Genomic DNA, 21,620 nt, shown 5'->3' on the forward strand with positions numbered 1-21,620 from the left:
GCTGAGCGAGGCTGGACCAGACCTGGGGCACAGGTGGGAAATACCAAAGGTCCCCACAGAATTCTTGGTGCCCAGCACACTGAGTCTGGCCCACAGTCGCATCCTGCTCCACCAGCCCTAAGGGAAGAACTCAGCCTGCACCAACCACCTCCAAAGACTGGAACACATGGAGGTTCCAGCAGCCTCACCCGAGACAGAGGTTCCCAGATGTGACACCACCTCCTGCCTGTGCCACACTTTGTGCTGACCAAACTTCTGAGCAAAACCAGGGCTTGCCACCAGAGTGGGAAATGGGCCTGATCCCCAGTGTGATGTCATGGAGGAGATGGGACCCTCTCCTGTTTTACCTTCCCACTGGTGGGTGCTTTTCAGGGATGTGCATCCCAGTTCCTTCATTTCAGCTTCCCCTGAAAAGGCACCTGTGTTGTAGCTGAAAAACTTTTGTGCTTTTATGGATGATGGATATTGTTATGCCACGAGAATTTTGGGAGAAATGGAATTTTAGCACAAACAACTTGTAATTCCAGAAAGATGGAAGCAAAGTCAAAGCTTCTATTTTATCAACTCTTACTTTATTCATTTATAAATACTGTTGTGTTTACAAGCATCATAGCTGTGAATATTATTCCCAAACTTTCAAACACATAATACTTATAATACTATATAACAACAACCAGTAAAACAAATCATTCATCTCAGGGTTTGAAAGGCCACTCAAAAGTTGCATAAAAATACATTCTCTCCCCATCTCATCAGCCAGTCCTGCTTCTCCAAGGAGTTTATTTACAAAGAGCCATCACCAAACTTGCAGCCACAACAGGTGGGTTCACCCCAAGCAATAAAAATTAACTCACCCCAAGCAATTGCTTAGAAAAAAAAGCTCATGTTCCCCAAGGGAGACCACGTCTGGCAAATGCTCTGGTTCCAAGAGGGATCAATTTTAAAAACCTATTTGCTCTGCACCTTGTGCCAAGCACAGGGTTTGAGGTGTCCTGTTTGTCACCTCCTCAGTGCACTGGTTATGTCAGGCATGAAGTGAGACAAAAAAAAATCCATTCTCAAGAATGTGATTTGAAGTTGTGCCGTCCCATGAGACGCTCACAGCTTTGGCTGATCAGGGACACTGAGCTGTGGGGCCCAGGGCTCAGAGAATCCAGTGCTAAGCAGACACTGCAGCTGCAGTGGTTTGGCTTTGCAAGGTGCCACTCAGAATAAGCCTCCACAGCCTTCCCACTCTGCTCCTTGGGAAAAAGCACAGCAAGTGTCCTGTAAGAAGGGGCAAAACATCAGTGCAGGATGGATTTGTCAGATTGGGTTGAACCCTCTCCCTAAAACAGACACCAGGCTTCTTCCTGCTGCCAGGAACCTGCCTGTGAGAGGACAGGATTTTGATTCTGAACTCTCCTCCTCATCCTGCTGGGATGCGCAGCCTGAGGCGCCAGCCCAGCTGGGGAGCACCTCCTGCTCCATGGGCACAGAAGGGACAGAGCTCCTGAGCCCTGAGCACAGAAGGGACAGGGCTCCTGACCCCTAAGCACAGAAGGGACAGAGCTCCTGAGCCCCGAGCTCCTGAGCACACAAGGGACAGGGCTCCTGACCCCTGAGCACACAAGGGACAGGGCTCCTGACCCCTGAGCACAGAAGGGACAGGGCTCCTGACCCCTGAGCACACAAGGGACAGAGCTCCTGACCCCTGAGCTCCTGAGCAGAGCAGAGCCCGAGGCTGAAGCGAGGAGTGGTCACCAAGAGAGAAAACACCAAGAACAGCAGAAGGACTCACAGAAAGAGTGCACCAGGAGGGGACGGCGTGCAGGGGAAGCACTGACTGGATCTCAAGACTTAAAGCTGTTAAATAGCGCAGGGTTAAAATCAAGGAATATAAAAAGGATGCCTGGCTTAGGCAGTGCTCTGCAGAAACCCTGATGCCTTTACCAGCTTTGGTCTCTTCCTCCCAAAGCTCAGCAGCAGAGGCAGGGCCTCAGTGTACCAGGAGAAACGGTGCCTCAGCTGCACAAATGGCTCCACCAGCTGAAGAGCAACTTGTGGTCAGAGCTGCCTGGGGAGAACTGGCAGCTCCAGGAAGAGCAAGAGAGGTGGAAACAGGCAGGACAGGGAGGGGAAGGGGGGAAAATGGAGAATAGGGGGGTGAAAAAAAAATCCAGAGAGAGGAAACAGAGATGCTTTCTGAGGCAATAACCAGCAAAAGGTTTGAAAAAGCCCAGGATTGCCTGATAGAGATAAGTTTTACTCTGCTGAGCAAGCTCAAGTATTCTGCTCATGTTCAAGTATCTCATCTCTCTGGTAGTGGAGAGCTCCCCCAGCCAGAGCCAGCAGAGCTGCTCAGGAACATGGCAGAGCTGCTCCATGGCAACCTCCAGGTTCAGTGACCAAGAACTGCTGCCCTTGGCCAGCCAGAGCCTGGGGAGTTGAAGGACAAAGGGGATGAAAGGACAAATATGGAAGGATGTAGATGGGAGAATGTCTGGATACAGCAGGATGTCTCTGAGAGGGAAGGTTCTGTTTGAGAGGAATCTGTTAATGGGAAGCTGAGCAGAACTGCTGACGTCCCACAGCACGGAGAGAGGAGCCAATGTCTAAATGCCCATGGGAGAGAACAATTCCAAACTGTTTAGAGTGCATGTAATATTAAAGAGGAATATTTCTGGGGGGGGTTCCTTCAAGGTCAAAGCTTATCACAAGTTTCTGACAGGTCAGAAGACTTTCATTTACCATGATTCAGTTACCAGCAGCTCCCTGTCCCTCTGACACTGACACATCCTGACCTATTCAAGGTGTGCGGGACAGGATGCTGGCATTCTGTCTACAAATCCTGCTGCAAATCAAAAGGAGGGTACCTGAAATACCAGAGCAGGCTCTGCTATGGGCTCTGCCTTCAGGGAGGCAGCGGGAGAATGTCCCAGATGGCTTTTGGGAAGGGGAGCCTGGTTTCTGGCATGGGCACAGCTCCCTACAAGGTGATTCACGCTCACACACAGATGAGAGCAGCAGAGGGTCTGTAGGGGTTCAAGTTTGTCCTTCAGAAAGCTCAGCAAGTGCCTGGGATATATCCTGTCCCAAGGAACAAGAGTCCAGGTGGCAACTGGATGCTACCAACCACAGAGACAGGAGCCCTGGAAGGACACAAAGTGACACAGGATCACCCAGGCTGGGGGGGAAAGGGAGGCTGAGGGATAAGGGTCTGACACTGAGTATCAGCACAGCACTGATGTTACTGAACAGGTTCAAAATCTTATCTAAACTAGAAGACTCAGTCTACTGGGGCAAGAGGAGAAGGTGTCTGTGCAAAACAGCTCATCAGCCTGTGACAAACATGAGCTCTGGTGGCTTTCACAGCATCACATTTAACCAGAGTCCCACATCTCTGTGGGCTGATGTGCATCCTCAGAGTCCCAGCCCAGGTTCACATTTCCCACCTGTAAAGGGCTTGGACATGCTGGGTTAGTTCTTCAGATGTCACTTTTTACAGTAGGAGCTTCCCACTCCAGGTCAGAGTCCAAAACCAAACACTGAGCTTTTGGAAGAAGTTTTGGCAGCTCAAACCCAGTCCTCACATTTCTCCCTTGAATAAAATGTCCGAGATACCACAACATGCATAAATTAAAAAAAAAAATAAAATGGCAGGGAGTGTGTTGGGAGGGAAATAGGGGTAGAAAGGGAATGTACAGCAAAGGGCAGGGCAAGGCAGGTGTGACATTGATCCCACGGCTGAAACACTTGCTGTACTGACGGGAAGGAAGGGGTAGGGCTCGGTGGTGGGGTTGGCAGCTGGTGTAGGACACCCCTCCTTGTCCTCCCTTTGCTCTGATTCCTATTTGGAGAGTTTGCTGATGACTCGAATGAGGGCTCCGTTCTCATCCTTCAGCCTTTGGTTGTCCGACTTCAGCTCTGTCAAAATCTGTGGAGAGACAAAGACAAGGTGGGATCAGAGGGGCTTGGGGGGCCAAGGGGACACTGCATCCCTCCAGCAGCACCTCCCAGGGCTCTGCAGCACCTCCAGAGCTCTCACAAGCTGGGGTGAGAGCCAGGCGTGAGGGGTGAGAGGGGCCTCGAGCACAGCACTGACCAGGGAGCCCCTGGTGCAAAGCAAGGCCACAGCCCCAGCAGCAGGGCAGGACCAGACCAGCAAGGCAGGAACCATTTCTGAGCTGGTTCATCCCAAACCTGTGCCCAGAGGCTAAATACAGCTCAGCACACAAGTAAAGCTGGTTTTCCTGATATGCTTTTTTCATTTTGTCAGGACTGGAAGGGAAACCAAAGGAATCTTCATTTAGGACTGGACTTTGCCAAATCTCTTTAGAATACCCCCAGATCTCCTTGGGACCCTGTAGATGTGTAATACAGTCCCAAGTGCTGAGGCCAGAGGACTGGCAGAACACACTGACACTGGAGGTACCTCCTGGGTGCTCAGCTGAGGTTGTAACAGACAAAAGCCTTTGGAAACAGAGCAGAAATAGCTTCAACAAGACCCTTCCAGCATCTCCCATTGGCATAAAACCTGCTGGCTTCCTGTGCTGCACTCAGTGACCCTCCCTGGGCTGTTCCCAACCACTGGGCACCAGAGGGAGACCCCTGCTCCTGTCTGGGGTGTGGCACACAAGGGGTCCCAAGGCTGCCCCAAGGCTGCAGGGGCACCCAGGGCAGAGTGGGATCACACACATGGCACCTGTACGAGCTCAGCCACGACTTCTGTCTGCCAAGGTGCAGCTTGGGGGAATTCCCTCTAATTAAAAATCTGCACTAAATCTTCTCCTTCCTCCTAACCTGGTGTTTCAGCTTTGACCACAATGTTCTGCCCCCCTCCACCTGCAGTCCCTCCCTGATCACCAGCTCTGAGTGGGGGCAGCTCCTGGGGCAGTTCCAGCTCCCACCAGAGCAATTCCCTTCTTACAAGGTTGGGCCAAGCCATGGTGGGACCCAACACACCCAACTCCATCCCCGTGGGCACTGCTGGGGGATGTTTCAGCTGGGAGGATTTTTAGAGAGGGAGGAGGGGCTGGTGCTGCATGGTGGGACATTGTGGGAAGGGTAAATCCATGTGCTGGGCTGGCCAGAGCTCCAGCCAGAGGTGCTGAGTGTGCCTGCCTGGAGCCAGTGCTGCTGTGACACCATGGCTGGGCTGTCACCAGAACAGCACTCATGGCTCCTTGTGCCACTTCTCATGGCCAAAGAAGAGGCATTGCCCAAAGTGATCAGGAGCTCAGAGACACAGCAGAGCTCCTGGTATCTCTGCACTCCTGTGTCTCCTCCTGAGCTCCACTGCCACTCACACTGGCCCCTCCACCCACTGGCAGACCTGCCAGGCCCCTGTCACTGCCTGGGGTGGCTCTGCAGTGCCCATTGCTGTGATAATGTGTGAAGTCCTGACACTCGTTTTGGGAGAGAGAACCTGTCACAGTTCCCAGAAACAATGTGAGAGAGAACCACTGCAGACCCAGGGCTCAGCTGGAGCCTGACAGGGCTGTGCCTCATGGGGGGCTTCGTGTGACCTGTGTCACTTATTTGAAAATGGAGGAGTGTGTGAAATAAATGTGAAATAAATGCCTCTGGACACGTTTCCTGGTCATAACCCAGCTCCACCAGGGCCCACTGAGGCCTCCTGACAGCTGCACATCAGCCTTAGACAATACAAGCCCAGGGTGTTCCTCCCTTTGAAGCAGAGTAGTCTCAAGTCAGGTGAAATGAACCCCATGGGAACAGGCTGGAAGGGCTGAAGTTCCCAGGAATGGTGAGTGGGGATGTGGCCCAGCCCCAGGGAATGGCAGGGCTGACCATGAGCAGTGTTGGTGTCACCTGGGACATGGGAACACAGCTCCTCAGAAACCACGTGCCTTCAGGAAAATGAGATTCACTGAAAAGCACTGCTGCCAGAGCATGGGACAGCTGGCAGAGCCTAAAGCAGGGACATCTCTGCACAGCTGTCATGTCCACAGACACCTCTGAGGCAGAGTTTACACACACCAGCAACATCCTGTGTTGGACCTACTCAGAGAGTTGAAACTAAATCAGCAGAGCTCACAGACCATGGCTCTCCCCCAGTGTGGGCACTGGCAGGGACCTGCAAACCTGTGAGTGAGGAGGGAAGTGTGAGTCTCAGCCAGAGCAGAGGGGGATGCAGGGCAGTGATAACGTGGGCACGTCCTGGGAGGAGGAGAGGTGACTTGCAGGTTGTGAAACATCACTTCTTTTTCTGGAAAGAATTTTGCCCAATTTTCCCTCTCAGATCTCAAAGCATGTGGGGAAGGAGAATGATTTAAACTCACAGTTTATGAGAAGAGATGAGGCAGGGCCAGGTTGGAGGATAGTGCCACAGATTAAACCCAGAAAGGCTGTGAGATCATTTCACCTGACCACCTGCACAATCCAGGGCACACAATATAACCCCTGACTCTCCTGGCCCTTGTGACACACATGTGGGCTTGAGCTGAGACTCCTGGAAAGGGGAAGCCACAATTCCCCTGATTAGTTTGTTTCTATGGTTAATCAGCCTTGATATAATTTGTGTGCTAAGAATAGATTTTTTTACTCTGTGGTGCCACTTCCAGCCCACAAGAGCACACAACTTCTTGTGTCCCAAAGGATATGAATATCCCTACTAACCTGCAAAGGACAGGTAGGGCCCCAAGAAAGGAGCGTTTACAGCTTTATTTTAGCATTGAACCAATGAAGTAGCAGGAAGAGATGTAATTTAACTGTGTGATGTGTGAAGGCAAAGCTTAGGGAAGACTCATCCTTGGGTTTCCACCATTAATTGTCCAGCACTGGATTTAAAACAGAAGATGAAAACACAGAGCACTCCTGGTCTGGCTCCTGCTGCATCCCCCACCCTGTTCCAGGCCACAGCAGGCAGGGGGATGCTGAGCCTGTGGACTCATACCCAAACATTTCAATTTAGAATAAGGAAAGGAGCTTGTCTTTTTTGTTCAAGTGACCAAGCAAACCTGCTGAGGAACAGTTCACTTTGTAGTTTTACTAAAAATACCCTTTCTGTCTAAAATGTTAGCTTTTCACAACATCCCTGAAAATTTCCTGACTTTGGATAATCTGATTTGCTGAGTGCCAGTTTCTCCCTGAACTATGTCTAATTAAAAAAAGAATTATATTATAAGCAGACATGTAGCACAAACCACTTATTTTCAAGTGTCCAAGGCCAGGCTGGACAGGGCTTGGAGCAACCTTGTCTAGTGGAAGGTGTCCCTGCCCATGGCAGGGGGTGGAACGAGATGAACTTTAACTTAACCCCTTCCAACACAAACTTTCTGTGGGTCTGTTTGAAGGCCAAGTGCCTGGCAAGGAGCTGCTGGCACTGCCAAGCCACCCCAAAGCCATTCCCAATGCTAAGCTGGCAAGGGCAGCAGCATCTGCCAAGCAGAGCAAGAGCCAGGGGGGAGCAGAGCTCCAGCAAAGCCCTGCCATGGCAGCAGCTCCATGCTCCTGGAATTCAGAGATGCTGTGCCACAAGCTCTGAGCCACAAGCTTCCCCAGGCAGCCTGGAGAGCAGAGGAGAGCGGAGACCTGCCTGGAGGAGAGGAAGAGGAGGCAAGATGAGCCCGAGGGAAAGCAGCTACAGCTCCTCTGATTCCTTGGGCTTGGAGGGCAGAGAGAGTCTGGCTACAACCCGAGTCAGAGCCCTGTTCTCAGCCAGCAGCTGCTCATTCATCTGCCTCAGAGTGTGAATCTGTTTGAGCTGGTGGAGATTCTGCAGAGAGTGAGAGGAGTGGACAGAGAAATACAGAGAGAACATCATGGAAATGAACAGAAATGGGCACAGAAATGGGAGTTTAGTCCATAGGCAGTGAAAGAAAAAAAGAGAATAAAAGAAATTAGTAGCAGTGAGTGCTGGATGGGGAAAGCCTGACAACACACCAAGGATATTTTGGGAATCAGCCCTTTCTCCAGGGGCCCCCAAAGTCTTAAAAAAGGTCACATACAGGGATTTCCCACCACAAAGCAGGATTGTATTCTAGTTTACCCTGACAGCCCTGGGACCTGGGAACTGCTGTGAGACCTATCACCAGTGACTTAACACCTAGACAGGCTCTGAAAGCACTGCTGGGAACCGAGAATTTCTTTAAAACTCCTTTTCTTCATGTATCTCTAAAAGCCAAAGCAGCTGTGTGGAGCAAAAAGGAATCAGAGCTTCCTGGAAGATCCCAAAGGCAGAGACTGAAGCACCTGAAAGTGCCACTGTCCCACAGCAGATCACCAGGACAGGAACTGTGTCTGCTTGTGTCTGTCATACCTGAGTGATGCTCCTGGGTCTGCCCAGGCTCAGTCCTGCCAAAACCTCTGGGGTTTGGTTTCTCATCCCTGTCCAGATTCAACTCTTCTCTGTCTCAGGGCTCAATTTATCTCTGACCTTCAGAGGGGACAAGTCTGAACCTTAAACTGTTCATTTTAGGAAGAGGAGTCTGAATGAGAGCATCTCCCACAGTGGGGACGTGCCAGGAGGGCATTCCTGGTGACAAAGGCAATGACGGGCACAGGACAGGGCAGAGACCAAGCCCCACTGGGACTTGCACAGGCACAAAATGGACATGGGTACAAACTGGGGCTTGCACAGGTACAAACTGGGCACAGGAACCAACTGGGCACGGGCACAAACTGGACATGAGTACAAACTGGACATGGGTACAAACTGTGAGTGGGTACAAACTGGGCACAGGAACCAACTGGACACAGGCACAAACTGGACATGGGTACAAACTGAGGCTTGCACAGGTACAGCAGCAGTGGGAGGTCAGGAACAGAAGAGCCATGAGGAAGCAGAACAGGGAAATGGTAGAAGCCATGCAGACATCCCAGTGCCACAAGGATGACACTGTTCCCAGTAATGCCCAAGTGAATTCATGTGCTGGACATTTACACTACTGCAGGTGCCAGGAGATGCTGTGGAGCTGCTTCCTGAGCAGCATCTCTGCCCTCCTTGCTCCTGAGAGGTTGGGCAGCTGGGCCACAAGAAAACAAGAACCCCTCCTGTGCAAGAACCCATCCTGCATGATGGAGGGAGCCCCAGCACTGGGCAGGGGCAGGCAGGAAACATCCACGAGAAGAGTTGTAAATTCAAGTGGCAAAATCCCAGTCCCAAACCAAGGCAGTCCCACAAAGCACCATATTCCTCCCTATGTCCACTTAGTGGCAGAAGAAGACAGAGGGAAGGGTTTAGGAGGAAGACGGTTCCTTTCTACCATTTCATTAGGAAAAAGCACTCAAAGGAGGTGCTGTCTGTCCTGAACAAGGAGCACCATGAAAGAATCTACTGTGACACAAAGACAATGACCATCCACCCAACCTGCACTACTCAGGGTGCCCAGAGCAGCTGTGGCTGCCCCATCCCTGGCAGTGTCCAAGGCCAGGTTGGACAGGGCTTGGAGCAGCCTGGGATGGTGGAAGGTGTCCCTGCCCATGGTAAGGGGTGGAATGAGAAGGGCACCTTCAAACCCAAGCCACTGGAATTCTGTATGACCCAGAGCTGACTGCAGCTGGCAAGGAATTGGCTGTGTCCCAGGACATTTTGTCCAAGGGCTCATTCCTGTACAAAACTGAAGCACTCTGTATGGCCCCCAGCCATCAGCTCCATTCCTAGCTGCACAAAAGCCCTACATTTACTCTCCATGACAGAATGAAGACACCTCTTTGGAAAGCTTTGCAAAATCAAGGTAAGCAAGACAGGAAGGCAGGGAGCCAGCAAAGGAGGGGGTTTGAGCCCCTGAGATCATCAAACTGACAGAGCAGCTCCTGGGACACATAAACACAGTTCTGACACTGGATAAATCAACAGATCCCAAGACAGAGCTACAGCAAACAAACTGCAGGAAAGCTGCAGTGACACCACAGCAGTGAGATCCCTGCTCACCATATCCCATCCATCCATCCATCCATCCATCCATCCATCCATCCATCCATCCATCCATCCATCCATCCATTCACAGCCCAAGATTTGTTGGCTGCCACTGTGCTCAGTGAGGACAGACAGACAGACATGGCACAGCTGTCCTGTGATACATCACAGCAGGAGCTGCTGGAAGATGGCTGTACTGGAATAGTCACTTCTTTTGATAGTACCAAACATGATTGAGGATACTTGGTCTGTTCACCCTGGAGGAGCCTGAGGTCAGACCTCACTAGGGGCTACAGCTCCATCCAAGGGGCAGCTCTGATCTCTGCTCTCTGTGAGATGGGACAGGATGCAAGGGAATGGCTGGAGCTGGGCCAGGGGAGGGTCAGGCTGGGTATCAGGAAAGGTTCTTCCCCCAGAGGGTGCTGGCACTGCCCAGGCTCCCCAGGAAATGGGCACAGCCCCGAGGCTGCCACAGCTCCAGGAGTGTTTGGGCAGCGCTGCCAGGGATGCCCAGGGTGGGATTGTTGGGGGATCTGTGCAGGGCAGGGGTTGGACTGTGGCTCCCTTTCCATTCAGGATATTCCATGATTTTATGATACACAGATAATAAAGCCCCTCTGTTTTATAACATGGCTCACAGCTGGCAGAAAGCATCTAACATACATAGTAGGGGCATTGTTCTGTGAGGTGGAAAGGACTGTGACCATTTCAGAGACCACCTTTGTTTTTCCACACCTGCACAGCAAAGAACCTCAGCATGGTCCCATCACCCCCTGCTCAGCCTCCACATGCTGCACAGTCACAGAAGGGATCATTTATGTAAAAATATGTGTGACTGCAGGTAGGCCAGGCTCCTGTTTATGCACCAAATCCAGCAAGGGCTGGGAGGCTGGGACTGAAGCCAAGGGCAAAGAGCAGGATCTGGATGATACCGCTGTGATTGCTTATCACTCTGCTTGATACTTGGCTTAGCAAAAGCAGGTTTCTCAGTTCTCTGTACCTGCCTTCAATTAACAGATTTTGTGCCTGCAACACTAAATAAAAATGCCCAGAGCCTGCACGATGCTGAAGCCAGGAGCTGCAGCACTGCTATGGAATAAAGGAGCTTCTGTGACCTTCAAGAACAATTGCTGTGTTAAGTTGGGACCTCAGGCACTTGGCATTGAATTCAGCTCAGTGCAAAAGTTAATTTTCTTTCTCCTGTCTCAGCCAAGGTTCTGGATCTCCAGTTGAATTGTGCAGTCACTCAGGGAAATGCTGCACTTCTCTGTCAACTTTGCAAGAGCAGGTCTGAGGAGCAGCTCTGCCACCAAGGTTCTTGAAGTTACCAAGCCTGTCTTGATCCTCTTCACTTCTCTATGGCTTTGGTAGCAGGGGTCACACTGCAGACAGGAGCAAAGCTCATTCCCTCAAACACAGGCTGAAGTACTGCACATTTCTGCCACCTCTGCCTCCTCTTCCTCAGAAGTCAGCTGCAAGGAGAGGACAGCCCTGGCCAGGACATGTTGTGCACACCTGGACATAGACACCCCTGGATCCAACAGCTGGATGTGAGTCTTGCTGGATTCAAAGACTAGTGGGAAGAATTCCCAAAAACAACCTGAGACCTAATCACCTGACAGGTTTGGTTGTTTCCACATTAAAGGAAATTGGTGGATTTGCCTTTTCCTTCACGACTCCTTACTTATTCTGACTCTGCACAACAGCTACTCAGGCAGTGCAAGGAACAAGAATGAAAGCCCAGCCAGAATTAGTAGATTTTCCTGGCTCAACTCCCACACGAGTGAGTAACAGGGATGCTCTGCAGAGGTTATCTCCCTCCAGGCAAACACAGCAGGGCTGCTTCTCCCACTTCAAGGCATCATGCAAATGGACACAACAGTTTCCCTTTGGAAAGGTCCAATTCAATGCTTCTTTCTTAAGAGATTTTATATTCCTTTTTTTTGAGTAGGTGTCAAACAAGACATGTCACAGTGCCTTCAGGTACTCACTACATGATTAAGGTTTTGCAAAAACTAGTAAAAATGTAGTATGACCCAGAAGAGAGATTTTCCAAATCCCTTTCTATTTGTTCTAGTAACAGAAGGCCACTCTGGTTGTCCAATGCAGCCAAGAACAGACAGAGAGCAGAGTCAGCACCACCCTCAAGGACCTCATTTTCAGCTGGAGCCAGGTTCCTTCAGCTCATGTCTCTCGAGGCAGTGTGAGAACACGTCCAACCTCCAGCAGTGCTTCTCCTTCTGCCCTCCCTTGGCTTCCATGGCTCTGCAGCTCCAGACCACCTGACCTGGAGGCGCTCTGGCTGTGTCCCATAGACCCTGCAGGAACCTTCCCTCACTACTTCCTTCCAGAGCAGTTATGTTTCCAGACTGAGGCCACTAGAGGCCACCACCTTGTCTTCTTACTCCATGGGCTGAAGTTGCAGGTTTGCAGTGATCTGCAGAGCTGAAGGACCAACACAAACTGCTCATGCCTGTATCTCTCTTGAAGACCCCAGTGCTGTAATTACAGGAAAGTCTCTGTGCAGTGGAAGGTTCCTACCTGCTCACTGAACAAAGAGTTTGGAATTTAGACATAGTCAATCCTTTCTCCTTCTGGCTCACACATCCAGGCTTCTTTTCCCCTCTCTGAGAGAACAAGAGCCTTTACAGCAAGAATCCATCGTATCATTGTGCTACTTATTGCAGCAGAAGATGCAGCACAGGCCTTTCAGAGTTAATGTGCTTGGTAGAAACAAAAGCTTCAAATAGAAACAGAGCTGGAACCTCCTCCAGGGTGGCAGGAAGTAATTTCTGTCGGTGCACGGTGCAGGGAGAGCTCTCAGGTGGGTCCTTCCTTCTGAGAGCAGCTTGGTCCCACCTGCTGATGTTGAAAGGGAAGGAAAGCAGGGGCAGAGCAGAGGGACACCCACTCTGTGAACACAGCACTGACATCCAGCAGAACGTGCTGCAGTGCTGCTGAGCTGGGAGAGGCTTTGGGGGTGTGTGGGCAGCCAGACACTGCTGGGCCCTGCAGGGCTCCCCTCATGGCCACAGCCATCCTGGAAGCCACACCATGGGAGCAAGAATGTGCTGGAGCACCAGTGGCCATGGCTGGTGACAGCAAGCCATGCTGCACATCCCACCAGGAAGCAAATTCCTCTTTGCTGGAATTATCCATCCCAGGCTGCCGTGGCCTCCCAGTGACATGCTGTGGGAAGGGAGCACAGGAACACAACCACTCTGTGTTTTCTGCTGGCCAGTGTGCGTGAGCTCAAAGCCAGCTTTGTCTTCTTACCCATCCGGAGAGAACCTCAGTGGCTTTACTTGGGCTGCAGACTAGTCAGAGCACAGGGGGTCAGCACACTGGAACTCAGCGATGCCACAAAAAGTTAGTTTAGGAAGGCATTTAAGGAGAACAGCTTTCACCATTCTCAGATTAAACAGCAGAACAAATCAAACATAGGAGCAATCAGATGAATGAGAACCAGGACAGTTTATTAGCATTTCATGTTTGGAGAACAGGGCCATTAAAGCAGGTTCTGACTGCAGAAAGGAAAATGAGATCCTTCCCATGGACACCTTTAACATCCTACTCCTGGGTGACAATCCCCAAAGACATGAATACAAAGCATATAAAATGGAATAGACACAGTGAAGATTATTTCTTACCTTCATTTCCTCCTCCATTTCAGAGAGTTTCCGCTCCAGGGCTCGCTTCTCCTGTTTACAAGGATTCATGACAAAGAAGGTCACAAGGATTTGGAAGAAAAATTTACAGTATATTTTCTTTTAAAGAAAAATAGAAGTCTTGTGTTTCTGTAGCAGCATTCCCTGAAGAGGGGAATGCAAGGCAGAGGTTACAACCAGGAGCTGATCAGATGGGAGAGGGCAGCTGGCAAACCAGCAGGGATATAAACTGGGCCTGTTTGGGCAGATCACAAGCTCTATTCACACCCCTAATTAAATTATTCTCCATTTTCAGTGATCCCAGTTCTCAGGAGCTGCTGATGTAATGTGATTTTGAGCTCTGTAGGTGAAGCCATGGATTTACTTATACTCCACTGAAGGTGGCAACGAGAAAAGTCCCTGAGCCACTCAAATAGGAAACAGAACATGGAAATTCCCTGCCTGGAAATCCTGTTTCTCCCAGATAATCCAGGGCTGTAAAGCTGACTGCTTTCAGTGCACTTTAGAAAGTGAAGATTAGACTCTGCTGTGTGAGTGGCCTCAGCTACACCTGTGCCAAGGTGAGGAGAAGTGGACTCCTCAGTGACTTTCCCAACATGAAGGGGCTCAAACTGCTCCAGGGACATGCCCTGAGAAGGGGGAAGTGGGAAACATGCATCAAGAACAAGATATACACTCTCTGTCCTGCTCCTTTGCCCTGTGCAAAGAGCCATGAGGCCAGGAGAATGAGGAAAAGGCAGCTTCTGAGTGTGCTGTGGATGATGAATTCTGGGTCACTTTTTGCCCACAGCACAGTTCATCCAGGGATTCATCAGTGCAAAATGCATGAGCCATCCTGGAAACAGTTAATGCATCTTCACCGAGAACAGCTGGACATGCTTTTACTTTCTAACTCACAGAATTTGTGGCTGTTGTGATCTTAATTCAACAGAAGTTATACAGGATGCTGCCCTGACTCCAACAAGGCCAAGTTCAAGGTCCTGTCCCTGGGTTGGGGCAATCCTTGGTATCAACCCAGGCTGGGGAAAGAAGGGATTGAGAACAGCCCTTCTAGGATTTTGCCTTGTTCCCCCACCACCCCAAACCAGCCTTTATTTGTAAGGATCAAGAATGTTTTAAAGCATAATGGACTAAGTCTCCCAGTGTGATACAATCCATTGGCCCTCAGCTGCTTAGAACCAAAGAGAGGAATCAGAATGAAGCTGAGAGCAGCAGTCTCAGGCCCTGCAAAGGTCAGAACACAATTATCATTGTGCACTGCTCCTCAAGGCAAAAATACAACTTATCTTTTAATTAACACTTCCCTTCTAGAAATGACTGCCCTGCACGAGGCACAGCTGTGACTCAGAAGAAAGCAGAGACACGTACCCTCTTCTCCATCTCCAGCATGCTGGACCGGTCAGAAGTTTTCTCCTGTTTCTGCTATGGAAATTAAAAATAGAAAGTGATTAAACCTGAGAGCACTCACAGGGTGCTGCACAAAGGCCAAGACAGCCTGCAGATGCTCTTGCTTGGGATGCAACATGTTGATTTACAAAATTATTTGTTTATTTCTGTTTCCTCTATGGCACCTTCCCTCCCAAGAATATCCTTCCAGGAGCTCCCTTCCCTTTCCCAATCTGGAACAAGTGTTGCTTTGTCATGGCCAGTGCTCAGTTTCTCCAGTCAGGACCTGGATTTTCCCTTACCTGGGCTGCTTTTTCCAACTTTGCTTTGATATCAGCCAGCTCAAGCTGGGCTTCTTGCAGCTTTGACTTCAGCTTTTGATTTTCAGACAGGGCACTCTCATATAACTGAAATGCAAAACAAGAGCTCAATTAACCAGGCTGCTCCTGGTTAATTAACCCCATCCTGCCAGGCTGCTCTGAGCAGACACTGCCCTCAGCACTGAGCTGAGGGGGTCACTTTGCTCCCATACATCAACAGATAAGAAGGGAAAACAAAACCAACTTGGATGCTTTACTTATGTTTTCATAATTCATGAATTAGAAATAAGAAAACAGCTGTTGAATTTTGTAGGGAGTTTAAACACAACCAAGAGGGGACAGTTTTAATTTAGGTAATTCTTTACTCACAAGGTGGTTAAGCCCTGGCACAGGGTGCCCAGAGAAGCTGTGGCTGCCTCTGGATCCCTGGAAGTTTTCAGGTCCAGGAGTGTGAGAAATGGTTACTCACTTTTCATAGTTTAGGAAGGTTTATTAAACCTTATAAAACATACAACAGAAGACTGAATATAGAAAAAAGGCTATGGCACAAAGGATTTTTCCCGCCATGTGCTCTCTCTCCCACACAATGGAGGTTTCCCTTTTTTAACCCTTTAACCCCTCCCAAAGTTCTGTCCATCAACCCCTTCTTTGCTGTCCAGTGGTGGAGATCTCTTCCTCAAATCCGGATTGGAGGTCAGGTGTTCCATAGTGACAAGCCAGCCCTCCCAGATGTCCCAACTCCAGCTGTCCCTTGATAACCACACGAGGGGGTAAAACATAACTATAAATCTATAAAACTTTTCTTAACCTATATACATGATATTTGTCTGTTAATTGTGAGAGTCAATCATCACATTACTCATCTATCACAGTGTCCCAGAGTGCAAGGCAAGATGTATTCTATTTGCCATCTGCATGGCAGTTGTCTTCTGTCATGTGGGCAGTTTTCCTTATCTCTTCCACACCCACTCCTCCCTTGGGAGGAGACATCTGCTGATAACAGCCATTGAATGTCCCTGCATGGCTGATAAGAACTACAGCATCCCATTGGGAGATGTGAGCCCAGGGGGAGGAGCCAAGCATTCCTACCTGGATATAATCTGGAGATTCTGGAACACCAGCACGGCTTCTGCACTGGATTGCCCAGAGGAACAGCAGCTGCCTCTGCCCCTGGATCTGCAGAGGCAGAGACTGCACCTTTCTCCAGGATCCCTGCTCCAGCAGAACCAGCCCTGGCACTGCAGGAGGGCTGAGCCACAATTCCAATGGTTCTGCTGCCCACACCCTGACCCACAGGGTGTCAGGCTGGGTTCTGACTCCGTCAGTGTTGTTTTGGTTTACTGCATTGTTTATTTTATCCTTTTATTTTCTTCCCTATTAAAGAACTGTTATTTCCTGCTCCCATATTTTTTGCCTGAGAGACCCTCAATTTAAAATTTATAGCAATTCAGAGGGGTGGGGAGGGTTTACATTCTCCATTTCAGGGGAGGCTCCTGCCTTCCTTAGCAGGCAACTGTCTTTCACACCAAGACATACAGGATCAACCTGGGATAGTGCAAGGTGTCCCTGCCCATGACAGGGGTGGAATAGGATGAACTTTAAGGTCCCTTCTGTAGCAGACCCAGGTCCTACAATGCCTCCATGGTGGTCAGCAGCCTGAGACAGGAAATGCCAAGTTGTGGTGAATGGGCTAGAAGCCCCTCTCTTCCGCCTTCGGACCCCTGCTCATCTCTCTGTAACTCTATAGGTCACTTTCCTTTAACCCTTGCTACTGGACAATTTCTGATACCCCTGTACCCTATATAAAGAGCTGGTTTTGCTCAGTTTGGCAGAAGAGCTGTCACTGGGAACCTTCACAGAAGATTCAATAAAGACACTCCTGTGGAACCCCACACAGCCTTCTCCTCTCTCTCCCTGTGTCTGCCTAAGGCACCCAGCAAGCAAAGAGCTGAAATCACAATGAGCTGATAATCACTAGAGCTGATATCACCTAAGCTTGCTAAGGTGGCCTGTGGCTGGGAGCTGTTTGGGAGCTCAGACAGCCTGTCCCGAACAGGACTGCACTATCTGTGACTCCTGCAGCCTGCTGGGGACACCCCAAAGCCCAGCAAAAGGTCACATTACCCTTCCAACCCAAACCACTGGATTCTCTGAAACAGAGAAAATCAACATAAACATTTTCTCTTTCTTCCCACTGATTCTTGGGGCTGGTTTCTGCAGAACAGGCAGGTTCTGCAGTGTGTGCAATGACAAGAATCAGTTTAAAACTCCTACTTTCTTGTAGTCCCTGTTGCTCTCCTCCTCGGCGCGGCTGCTGAGCGCGGCGAGCCGGTTCTCCCTGCGGCTGTAGGCGCTGGAGCGGCCGGAGGCGCGCTCGCTGTACGATGAGTCGCTCGTGCTGGGGTTTGTAGCTGCCTCCAACCTGAAACACGAGGAAGATCCAGCACTGTGGAGCTGTGGTAACTTGGAACAGCCAGCACAGAGCCCAGCTGGTTGGGACTGCAGGGGTGGCAGACCCAGCGGAGCCAGAGCTCTGGGGTCGGTGGGAGCACCCTCCGCTTGGCCCTAGGGATTGCTGCCCAAAACCTGGCAGCCACTACCACTACAAGAACTGAAAAAATCCCAGGGTACCAGCCCAGCCTCCCATGGGCACTGACTTCCCACAAACCTCTCATCTCCAGGGTGGGAACCAGCTCAATTTCTAAGAGGGCACTGAGGTTAATCATTTGGGGAGTAAAGAATAGAAGCAAACTGGTGCCACAGCCAAGCTCAGGAAAGGACCAAATAGCCAGTACCAGACTGGATTTGAAGCACAGGGAATCCTCAAAGGCATACAAAAACATGTTGCCAATAAATATTACACAGAAAAAAAAAGAAAAAAATAAAATTCTTACCTGGAAAGTCTTTCATGCTGAAGGGAAAAAAAAAAAAAGAAAGCAAAAGGTAATTAATAATGAGAATGAAACATTCAATTCAAAACTGCAGAGCTTCCAGGCAGCAGCAATTTCCCACCTCAGATACCAGCACCCAGCTCATGCCAGGCTACACAGAGATTTCCCAGCCCAAACTGGGAATCTCCAATCTCTGCCTGAATCTTCAACTGCTTCAGCTCCTCTGAAGCACTTATTTCACTCACCTAAGAAATCCTGAACCTTGCTGTTCAAATTCTCATCTCCAGAATTGAAATGCCTTCTCTGGAATCCAAACTAATCTACTGTTTCCCTTTTCCAGTGAAGTTATTCTTCCTGACTATTATCACTGTGCTGAGTGACGTGGGTGAGGGAGATTAACAGACACAGGGATCTCCCAGTGTTTGTGCTGAACTTGAGAAAATCACAAACACTCTTCTCTTCATGGGCAAGCAGTTCCCCATGGAGAAAAGCCTCACTGTGACAGACAGAGACACAATAGCAGCTGCAGGAGGGAGGGAGAAGATCCTTACACCAGGGTGGTTGGAGCCTCTGTAGGGTTCTTCTTTCCCCATCAATACCCAAACCTCTGCTGTGCTGTCCTGGGCTGCCTTTGGACATTGGGGGCTGGAGCATGTCCAGAGAGGGGAACAGAGCTGGAGAAGGGGCAGGAGCACCAGGAGCAGCTGAGGGAGCTGGGGAAAGGGCTCAGCCTGTACAAGGGGGGACCTGGCTCTGGGCCCAGGGAACAGGGACACAAAGAAAGGCCTCAAGTGATGTCAGGGAGGTTCAGGCTAGCTGTGTATCAGGGAAAATTTCCTCCTTGAAACGGTGGTCAGGCCCTGGCACAGGTTGCCCAGGGCAGTGCTGGTCACACTCCCTGGAAATATTCAGAAAATGTACAGATGTGACATCTGGGGTCAAGGTTTAATGGTGAACATGGTGATGCTGGGGGAAGTTTGGGCTCAATGATTTTAGAGGGCTTCTCCAACTTAATAATGATTCTATGAATATCCTACAGAGGCTTAATGTAGTAAACCACCATTTCAATGAAATTTCTGGATCGAACAGTTCCTTCCTACAGTTGCATAAATCCAGTGGTGACACCATCACTGTCCTGCAGGACATGCCACACTGACAGTCACCTCCTCTGACAGATATGTACTCAAATTCCAGGTGCATTCCAACTCTTTATCCTCCCTTGAACTGGAAGTTGAGCCCAGTATTCTGCTGGTTTATCAGTAGCATCATTGTTCTGAGTGAGCACAAACCTCCCACAGGCACTTCCAGCCAATTCCCTCAGCTCTTTTTAACAGAGTCAACACAAAGGACATCAGAGCAGATGAGAGGTCAGGCTTTTTGTGCCCAGGCATGCTTGCACTGCTGTGCTGTCAGCTACACCAGTAAATCCAGTGCTAAGGCCTCACTGGGAGGCAGATGTGCTGCCTGTCTGGCACCCTGGTGGTTAAAGACTTCAGACCACCCACTCCCACCTGGCATCCAGACAATGCCTCTGATCCTGGGCAGGGATCTGGGAGTACACACCACAGAGAGAGGGATTAAGTCACCCAGTGGACAAGTGACCCAGCCACCCCTCCACTCCAAGGCAGAGGAGCAGGGGGCAGCTCCCAGAGCATCCTGCCCTGTGCCCAACCCTGCCTGCTGCTTGCCAGGACACAGCAATCCATTACCTGCACCTGGCTGCTGAGGTTTGAATTCATCCAGCCTAATGTGACCCTCATCTGGCATCCTGATTCAGGACAGGAAGGTGCCTAGGGAGTCTGCACTGCGTGGGCTCTGCAGCACAGCCTCTGACACACTGTGCTGTGAGCACCAGCACTAGGAAAATGAACTGCTGGGACCCTTCATGTGGAGCCTCGAGGATGGAGCACAGCTCAGACAAAGCTGCTACCTGCAGAGATTGAAAGGACAAGCAAATCCTGCTATGAATTAGCACATTCTCCCTCCAGCTGTGCCCACAGGGCCATCCTCAGCCAGGCTCTTGCTCAGGTCTAGTGCCAGCCTGTCCTAGGTTGCAAGATGCAGCTGGGGGTGTGTATTCTATTGCCATCATCAGAGGTGGGGCAGTTATCTGCTGTTCATTGGGCAGTTTTCTTTATTTCTTCCACAACCAAGCCTCCCTCCAGGAAATATCCTCTGTTCATGGGCTATTAATTATTAATTATCTTCTGTTCATGGCCACTGAGTGTCCCTGCATGGCTGATCCAATTCCATCATCCCATGGGGAGATGCTGCGCCCAGGGGAGGAGCCAAGCATTCCTACCTGGGTACAATCTGAGCCTGGCACAGCACAGCAGCCTTTGCCCAGTGCATTGCCAGAGGAGCAGCTTCTGCTGCCCTGCATTGCCAGAGGGAGCCCAGGCCCATCTGCAGCAGCCCTGGAGCTGCAGAGGAAAACTCCCCCCTTGTGCAGGATCCCTGCTCCAGCAGAACCACAGCTGGCACTGCAGGAGGGCTGAGCCCCCATGGGATGGGGCTGTGCCACCACCCTGACACACAGGGGACAGGGCCTGCTCTGACTCTGGCAGGGGTTTGTTTGTACTACTGCATTTGTATTTTTAATTTTCCTATTAAAGAACTGTTATCCCTATTCCCATATCTTTGCCTGAGAGCCCCTTAATTTAATAATGATAATAATTCAGAGGGAGGGGGTTTACATTTTCCATTTCACAGAAGGCTCCTGCCTTCCTTAGCAGACACCTGGCTTTTCAAACCAAGACACAGCCCCACCCTGTAGACACCACAACCAAAGCTCCAGGAGGCCCCAAGCCACGGGCCCTGAGCCACAGCAGTGGGTCCAGCCTGGTACTATTTTATTTGCTCTAATAAAATCTCTTTCTTCTTTTCATCTTAGAGGTAAGAAACCTCCCAAGGAAGACAGCAGATGCATTTCCACCATGGCTAAGCCCTGCTGTACCTCCACAAGCCATGCTGGATGTTGTCTGGGAAGCATCTCATGCCACTCAAAGCCTGGCAGCTGCCTGATGTGACAGGGACACAGCCCTCTTGTCCAAACAGCCCTGCCTCAGGCCATGCTCTGTATGACACCTGAAGGCAGCCAGCTGGGACAGTTTCTGTACACATGGCCACTGCAGAGGGCTGTTAGAAAGACAGACCACAAATCCAACCACATCCTGGGCTCCTGCAGGGGAGGGGAGGATTCTGCCCCTCTGTCCTGCTCAGGTGAGACCCCACCTGCAGAGAAGCCTCCAGCCCTGGGCTTCCAGCACAGGAAGGATGTGGAGCTGCTGGAGCGAGCCCAGAGGAGGCCACAGAGCTGCTCTGAGGCCTGGAGCCCCTCTGGGAAAGTTGGGGGTGTTCACCTGGAGAAAAGAAGGCTGTGGGGAGACCTTAGAGTCCCCTCCTGTGCCTAAAGGGGCTTCAGGAGAGCTGGAGAGGGGCTGTGGACAAGGATCTGGAATGACAGGACAAGGGGGAATGGCTTCCCACTGGTAGA

The 21,620-nt window shown here is 50.5% G+C and overlaps 1 protein-coding gene across 1 annotated transcript in view; it reads right to left on the minus strand.

Annotated features, from left to right (window-relative positions):
- Positions 1–3,829: 3,829 nt before the first annotated feature.
- The window catches only part of PPP1R12B (protein phosphatase 1 regulatory subunit 12B), a 132,170-nt gene continuing 114,379 nt past the window's right edge, over positions 3,830–21,620 (minus strand). The window contains exons 19-24 of the mRNA XM_054648839.2: positions 18,128–18,144; positions 17,508–17,655; positions 15,216–15,320; positions 14,896–14,949; positions 13,510–13,560; positions 3,830–3,916 (exon numbers count right to left, since the gene is read on the minus strand). Of these exons, the coding sequence (XP_054504814.1) occupies positions 3,830–3,916; positions 13,510–13,560; positions 14,896–14,949; positions 15,216–15,320; positions 17,508–17,655; positions 18,128–18,144 (462 nt within the window). The remainder of the gene's footprint in view (positions 3,917–13,509; positions 13,561–14,895; positions 14,950–15,215; positions 15,321–17,507; positions 17,656–18,127; positions 18,145–21,620) is intronic.

Source organism: Agelaius phoeniceus, chromosome 25 (assembly GCF_051311805.1).
Source record: "Agelaius phoeniceus isolate bAgePho1 chromosome 25, bAgePho1.hap1, whole genome shotgun sequence".
Classification (NCBI taxonomy): Eukaryota; Metazoa; Chordata; class Aves; order Passeriformes; family Icteridae; genus Agelaius; species Agelaius phoeniceus.